Genomic DNA, 8,488 nt, shown 5'->3' on the forward strand with positions numbered 1-8,488 from the left:
CATCAAATTGTAGAAAAAAATCCAAAATTAGTTACATGTTATGTTACATGAGTTCAGCCTATCTTGTGGGGCCTGGCTCCCAGAAACTGAGTCAGGCTGAACCGATACGTAAACCAATCACACTCTATTTGTTTCTAATTAAGTCAACCACCTATTACTGATGTTGCACAATTTTTTCATGTCAGAAATTAGTTGTCATCTTGCACAAGTTCAACGACCCATCTGGTTATAGACTTATAGGTGCCTGGTTTCTCGCGTCGTATCTTGATCTCTCCTTTTATTAGAGTTATATATGCGATCCCGGAGATTGGAAGGCACATGAGTACATGTGGGTAGGTTGCAGTTCCATGGTCAATTAGGTATTTTGGGTGTACGAGCTGTGCTCCACCCGACAATACTAGCAGTGCCGGAGTGCCGTACTTCAGAACTCCAATAGTTTGCATGTTTGACTCCTCGTGCCCTCTTCAGCTCTGAAGGAGTTAAGCAAAGGTAATCGATCAACTCTGCGCCTCGCTACGAATTTCATCTTAATTCGATCAGGAATTCTCAGTGCAGTTCGATCAACTTTAGAATTTAGTGTCTAGTAGATTAATCACATCCTTCTGGGTGTAAATAGGGAGTTGTAATTACTCTTTTTCTATTTTTTATCGTCTAATACGGATATGTGGCAAAGCTTTTCCCGTCCTTTCGGGGAAAAAGTAGATTAATCACTGCTGTTCCGTAGCTTCAGATAGCCTATGTTCGGTTAATTAATAACTTACTGAAAGCTACTGTTTCCTGCAGTCCACACCGATGGAGACCGCCAAGATCGTCACCACTTTGATGCTGATTCTTGCCTTGTTCTTGCTATGCCTTGTTCAATTATATCGTCCCGATGCCGCCACCCGCTGCCACCCGTCGTTCCATCCAAGCATGTGTAAAGGACCCATCCATCAAGGCTACACCCGGTTCGCCGACGTCGAGCGGCGCTGCCAGTCCGTGCTCTCATCAGCCGCGGAGCTCAAGGCTGATGCAGACCGTGACGGCAACCTGATGTACCAGCAGCTCTCCTTCATGAATGGCGACTGGAGCCAAGATGCCGGCCAAGCCCCCCTGTTTCCGTTCCAAGGAAGCTATGCCGATCCGGCGATGGTAGCCGGTCCTGGATCGTTTGAAGCAGTTCCCCTGGCGTCCTTCAGTCTCAAGCACATGGACATGGCTCAACGGCCAGGTCCGCGAACAGCACTTAACGCCAGCGGGATCCTTAGCTTGGCCATCGCCCGCAACAGCTCCTGCTGGTATGATCCGGGTTTTGAAATGGAGCCATGTCCTTTGCCGGAGTTCGACCTCCGGCCAGGGATCGCCAAGCTCCAAGTACTGTTCCAAGGCGTCTATACCGAGACGAGGTCGCCGGGGAGCGGTGACGGCGGCGGCGGTGGCGAGAGGGTGCTGTGTATGGTCGGGGACGCTGTTCTCCCCGTGCGCAGCAGCAACAGCACGGACCCGTGGGATTGGGCTAACAATCGCGGCGGTGGCAGCAGCAACTTGGAGCCGCCGGTCGTGTCCGACGGCAACATCCTGCTCGTGCTACGGTACCCCAAGACGCCGACGCTGACAACTCGCGCCGTGACTGGCGTCATGACGAGCACGAAGGCCAGGTCTGATGGAGCCTACTTCGACACCGTCCGGCTGGTGTCCCAGCTGTCCGGCCGCGGGTACCAATTCCGGCAAGAAGACGCGGAGCTTGATGCCGCTACGTGCGACGAGGACGACTCGCCCTTCCATGAAGGCGACGCCATGGAGCACCACCGCCTGAACAGAGGAGGCTCTCCCTGCGACATGATTTACCAATCAATTCCCAATAACCAGGTGATGGAAGTCATTCCAAACTGGAACTGCAAGGGGACCGATGAGTTCTGCAGCCGGCTCGGGCCGTTCGTGTCCACCAGCCGCCCTGCCACTGCCACAACCACAAACGCTACGGAGGAGGACATGGCGTTCACTCGTTCTGGCATCGCGGTGACCGGCCTCCAGTGCAAGTCCACGGGCGGCAGCATCGGCGGCACGGCGGCCGCGAGGGTGGCAGTCGTGTTCCGCTACGTGCCCCAGTGGGAGCATCAGCCCATGGCGGCGATGCGGACGGGTCTGAGCAGCATGACCCTGTCTGCCGAGGGCGTGTGGATCCCGTCCACGGGGCGGACACACATGGTGGCCTGCCTTGGCGTCGGTAAGGAAGCGTGCCACTACCGTGTGACCCTCTCCGTGCAGACGACGGTGTCCATGACTCGCCGCGGCATCGTCGCCGGACAGATCACCGCGATGGATGGGAGGAGCCATCCTCCGCTGTTGTTCCAGAAACGAGTGTGCAGGTTTGCTGGCTACGTGACGTCGCGGCGGCGCACGTCGTACATCTACACCAAGGTCGATCAGGCTCGGGAGCTCCTTGGAGCGAGCGAACCAACTGGATTTCGCGACAGCTTCGTTGCCAAGTCACTGCTCAGCTACCCAAGTCTCGACGCTGGCGCTGCCAATGCTGACATTGGGAGTCTCTCCAACCTCGCCGACGAGCTTGATCTTCGCAATGAATTCATGGGGATGCCGCCGCCGATTGTGCCAGAATGGATCGATGGGTCGTTCTTTGAACTCCAGATACTCTCTGCTGGCACCCTCGTTGGACGAAGCTACTCTCCCCAAGTCCAGCGTCGGTCTAGTATGCGGATCGTCGAACTATTGAAGAGAGTCCATGGCGAGGAGAGGCAGCAGATACTGAATGTGTCTGCGGAGTTCATGGCATACGGGAATTGCCTTGGTCCAAGTCCGGTGATGTCACTGGAGGGCGTGTACAATGCAGAGAATGGGCGAATGTACCTGATCGGCTGCCGGAACGTCCATGCCCCACGGCGGCGGCTCCTGTCCTACGTTGCACCGATACGGGATACTGATACGCCGATACCGATACGGCGATACGGTGATACGGCATTTTCCAAAAACAAGGATACGCCGATACGGCAAGTATATAAATATATCAAAAAAATCAGAATACACCTACTGAGAACATTTTTCATCTAGCAGAACAATCAACAAATAAAAATGGCAAAACATAGACATTGCAGGAGCAGGTGGCGTCGGCGTCGGCGGCAGGAGCGGGCAGGAGCGGGCGGCGTCGGCGTCGGCGGCAGGAGCGGGCGGCGTCGGCGGCGGCGGCAGGAGCGGGCGGCGTCGGCGGCGGCGGCAGGAGCGGGCAGCCCGTCGTTCCTGGCTCGATGCAATGGTGGCGATGCTGTGAATGTGTAAGCTTTGAGGGCTGTCTAAATGGGCCGTATCGGCGGCGTATCGGGATTTAATTTATTTATTTTTATTGATGTATTTCCCGATACTTCACCGATACCGTATCGACGGCGTATCGGCGTATCGGCGTATCCGATACGTATCGCGATACCGGTACGGCAGTTCAGGGAAGTATCGGTGTAACGTAGCTCCTGTCGATGAGCAAAGACCTTGAAGAAGGAATGGACTGTTCCATAGAGGTGATGGTGGAGTACCCACCGACAACAACCCGGTGGCTGATCAGCCGGCCGGCAAAGGTCTTCATGGCTAGCACCAGGGACGACGACGACCCGCTACACTTTAACAGAACAGAGCTACACATGCTGCCCGTCAAATATCGGCAAAGGCGGTTGGACGAGCTGATAAAGCCGATGGTGAAGGGGTTCCTATACATGATCGTACTGTTGGCCACCATCTGGGCTGCGACGAGGACTTCGCCGTGAATGCGCTGCTAGTCTCTCCTATGTACACCGTACAAGATTCATGATGCGCAAGCGGACATCATACTACTTTGCCCCAAAATAAAGTATTTCAGCACAGGGATCGGTACTAAGTGATACGGAGTATATGCCTTTTTTTTCTTCTTAAAAAACCAGACTGATAAGTTCAAGCGAACAGGGCCGATGTCCGTGCCTCGCAACGGGAACAACCATCCGACCCTGGCCACGCTCATGGCGATCGTCTTGGCCATGCCGCCGCTGTTCCTCTTAGGACGCCAACATTTGCATGCCACGGGCCAAGAACAGCGTGCGACGCCTAAAGCAGTGTACGACGAGCATGGACGTTTATACAAAGGTAGAGCCTACGCCCACGACCGCGCGTGTAGAACACGATCACGTTGATCCGTGTTACCCGCTCAAAGAAGGGGTAATTATATAGAGTTATTTAGATACGTGCCATTATACGTTGACCACGGAGACCACCGAGAGGGCGAGGGCCTTCGATCCCTCCGGTTGACAAATTGTTCATAATTTGTATTTTTTTCTGAAATTTGTGAACAATTTGATGACATTTATGAAGAATTTAACATATATTTCTCTGGTATATGGAATCTATAGAAAATTTTGAAAAAATTAGCATATATTTGTTTGAGATCTGCAATTATCCCCAAATTACATCACTTTGTCCAATAAATTACATTGAAGAAATTATTATAAATATAATAATAAGACGGTGTAAATATAGTTATAAGACAGTGTAAGTACATAGCCAAAACCTGGTTGTTGGGAGGGGCTAAAATCCGGTAGCCTCTATACATTGCATACACTCCCATTAATAATCCTCTAATGGTGCAATCTTTCAGTAGTCGTGCTGTGGCAGCTTGTTCCTGTGTGTCCTCATCGCCCATCCAACGGTTCTATAGTTCCAGCGTTGCTGCACATAAACTAGCTAGGAGAGCTAGCATGACTCCGATGACCGGGACCATCACGGCGGCGGACTTTGAGTAGATGTAGTGCATGATATCGTAGTTTGCCTCGGTGTACACGTTTATGGAAGGTGGCCAGAGGAATCCGTAGACATGTGGCAGCAGCCACGCCATGGTCACCCCAGCGTAGTACCTTCCCGCCAGAGGCTTGCAGTTGATGCGCCAGGCGGCATTGGCGATCACCTGCGGAAGCAAGAACCACTCTTTCGCGACTCCGACATACCGTCCGACGACGTGACCCCACGTACATAACAAGTTCGGCGGCGGCGTCTGGCCATCCGCGTAGGTCTTCCCGGTGGGTGGCGGCGGCGTCGCCGACGTGCGACAGGTGCTCAGCCAGTGCGCGCCAAAGACGAAGAAGAGGCAGCATGAGTGCACGGCGAAGCTGCACAGGAGCACCACACCATCCCGCGGGACACGCCCCGGCTCGAGCGGTGACCGCGCCCGCGCCAGGACCCTGGACACCCACATCTTCTCAGCGAGCCACACCGTGAGGAGAAGTGCTGCGAGGGTGAGCGCCTTCACGGAGCAGTCCATGTGATCAACGTACATCTTGTAGCTATATACCGGCGATGCCGGCACCATCCTGGCATCGGTGACCAGCGTCGCGCTGTAGCCGAGAGCCTGGATCCCGAGCATGGCGAGGGACACGTACGGCGCGACCTCACCGTGGGAGTTGACGTACCGCAGCTGGCTGATGGTGGCGGCGATGATGGTCGACAGCATGGCGATGCAGAAGAGCCCCTGCGTGGACTCCGGCAGCACGCCCAGGTTGTGGTCGTAGTTCGGTAGTGTACGGAGCTCCGTCCCGCTGAAATGAAGCGGTCGCTGTCGTCCCTCGTGCTGGTGACGAAGACCTTGGCAGCCCGGCTTACCATCCACCGGTTTTTTGTTGGTGGATACTCCACGATGACTTGTATGGAGCAGTCCATGCCATCTTCGAGGTCCCTGATCGTTGTCAGTGAAGGACCGGAAACGGCGAGGGTGAATGGGAGCCTCAAATTTCTTTCGAAATCTTCGACCACTGTCCCAACATCAATCCCCAAAAAGGCATACACGAAAGACTTGATGACCACGACCCTAGAGAAGGGTGGATGCTCCCTCAGAACACAGCGGGTCACCACAGAACAAACGGAACACAGATCGAAGCCCAAACGAGCAAACTCCCAAAAGAAAACAGCACTGCTCCTGCAAATATCGAACACGTCCGGTATTTTCGGACACGTCCGGTATGATCTCGGACACGTCCGGTATTTTCAGCAGCAAGCTGACCAAAAGAGAAAAATCCAAAACCCCGTCAAATGGTGTCCAAAAATCATGAAATTTTAACCATAGCTTTTTAGACACCAAGGGAAGGTCTCCACCAAATTTCAGCTCAAAACTCCAAAGTGAGAAATATCGGACACGTCCTAGATCATATCGGACACGTCCGGTATGAACGAGCAGTTTCTCGGAAAAAATCAAATCAAACCATAACTTATCAAATCAACTCCAAATGACTTGAAACTTTGCACAAGGGTTCACAAGCGAGTAGAAAGGCAACCTCTAAAGGATCATGGCCCGAAACAAACTCTAACTCCGTGAATCGAAGGAATTGAAGAATCCCAAAAAATAGGTCAAGAACTTAAATTGCTCGGATCTGCGATCTCGTGAGGAATTAGTGGATTTCCTTCGGTGGAAAGCTTCTACTCATGTCATTGATCGATCCAAGGCAACAAGAACGAACCAAAACCATCTCAAAACGAAGAAACGAGAGGGGAAACAAGAAGGGACAAAAGGAGCTCGTGAAGAACACCAAAATCACATCAAGAACACAACTAAATCATGAATCCCGGAGGGCATACGGTGGTTACGGCCACCGATTCCTTCAAAACCGAGTCACAATTTGAGTTGTGGACCTCTCTCATACATGGAAGCAAACTAGAGGAAGAAACCCTAAAGGAGAAAATGAAAACTGGAGGAGGTGAGGGAGATGGGGGCTCCCTCATCCTATTTAACAGGGCTATTACACATTCCCAGTTTTGCCCCTGGATACAAATGAGTTGAACCGCTAAGCCCAAGGACGTTGTTGTCCAACCCAGTGTAATCTTGATCCGACGGCCACCGCGCCTTCTCATCGGTAGCTTCGCCTCAACGCGAACTCCCCGATGCCGCCACGTGCCGTCTGTCCCTCCTCGGAACCTCCGCCCGGGTTTTGAGGCCCAAACCCGTAAACCGTCCATCCGATGGTTTTGAGGTCCAAACCATCAAACCGTCCGCGAGTAGCGTACTCCATACACGTCCCCCGCCATCCGGCGCGTGTCACCGCCGTCCTAGACCGGTCGGCCCGCCAAGTCCTCCTGAGCCTCGCTCGACTCACGCGTCCGCCGTCTTGACCCGGTCAACACCGTCACTCCATGTCTTCTTGCACTTGTCGATGTCCCAAGTGTCAGCCACCGCAGCTAGTCACCTAGCCTCTGGGTCCCTCGGTCCAAGCCTCACGTCCGTCCTTCACCGCTCCCGGTCTGTCGACACGGCACGTCCTCCTTGACCTTCACCTCGCCGTCGACCACCGCATCCGAGCTCCACACCTGCACAACACAAGCCAAAAGACATGTCGCACACATAGCTTTCGCCATGGTAGGGTTAGTCACCACTCAACCTACTTCGTGGATCACATTGACAATCACTCATCACAAAACGAACACACAAGGGTACTTGTCAACCTTGTGTTCGCAATCTCCCCCTTGATGAGTGCATTGTCAACACCAATACATGAACAGCTTGAGCAAAAGAAAAAGAAGAAGAAGAGAAAAGAAAGAACTCACCCAAATGACCAAAAGCCAAAGAAAAGCCAAGAACTGGGTCATTTGAAAATGAGCAAAACTTGGTCCCCAAAGACATGGGCAACGGCTCGACGCAACCAAGTAAAACAAAGCTAGCCCTCAAGAAGAGGCAACGGGCTCAACACCACTAGCAAAACTTGAAAAACCGAAAAACTGCTAGACCCTCTAGAAGAGACAAAGGCTCAACACATCTAGCAAAACACCTCAAATGCAACTCCCCCTGAACAAGTGCAATCTCTCTCAAATGAATGCATATCTCTCAACTTTAGGTGAAATTGGAAGTTTCTTCCCCTTGTGTCATTGTGAGTGTGGAAAACTTCTCCCCCTTGTTGACATATGCACTTATCAAGCTAGAGCTCAAGAATTGCATCTCCCCCTCAAATCATGCTATGAATGCAGAAATGCACGAATGCAGAAGCTTCAAGATTATAGTAAGTAGATTGAAAAGAGGCTCTAGTTGATGCTATCATGTATATATAGCAACACATACAAGTGCTAGCAAATGCTCAAAGTGACCAAATGAGACGAAATATGGCATTTAAGCAATTTTGATCGAGTTTGAGCAATTTTAAAAGAGGGTTCACCACCAAAGGAGCACATAGCAAAAATAGACAGGAGATCGACCTTGTGCTACACATGTATGCAAAGTGAACTACCCCAAACAAAGTTCACACATCATGTCATGAGACAAACTTGTGGTTTGATCAAATTTTAGACACCAATTGAAATTTATCGGAGTTATGCAGCGTATTACCAAAGTTTGTCAGACAAGTGTGTGCGGGAGGTTATCTGTGCCATCAAAACCTGACTTAGCGACCATGTCAAGCCTATGCCAAAGGCAATCAGAAGCTTAAGACAATGATCTCGGTATCCATTACAGAGCTCAAGTTCACCAATAAGTGTAATTTGGAGCTGTCTCGATACTCTGACA

The 8,488-nt window shown here is 51.9% G+C and overlaps 1 protein-coding gene across 1 annotated transcript; it reads left to right on the plus strand.

Moving 5' to 3' along the window:
• The first annotated feature begins 792 nt into the window (after positions 1-792).
• On the plus strand, positions 793-4,148 carry LOC136468837 (uncharacterized). The gene is made up of 4 exons (XM_066467255.1): positions 793-2,991; positions 3,084-3,269; positions 3,456-3,704; positions 3,903-4,148. The coding sequence occupies exons 1-4, from the start codon at positions 793-795 to the stop codon at positions 4,146-4,148; spliced, it is 2,880 nt and encodes a 959-aa protein (XP_066323352.1).
• The last annotated feature ends 4,340 nt before the right edge of the window (positions 4,149-8,488 follow it).

The sequence above is a fragment of the Miscanthus floridulus genome, chromosome 8 (genome assembly GCF_019320115.1).
Source record: "Miscanthus floridulus cultivar M001 chromosome 8, ASM1932011v1, whole genome shotgun sequence".
In the NCBI taxonomy this organism is placed as follows: Eukaryota; Viridiplantae; Streptophyta; class Magnoliopsida; order Poales; family Poaceae; genus Miscanthus; species Miscanthus floridulus.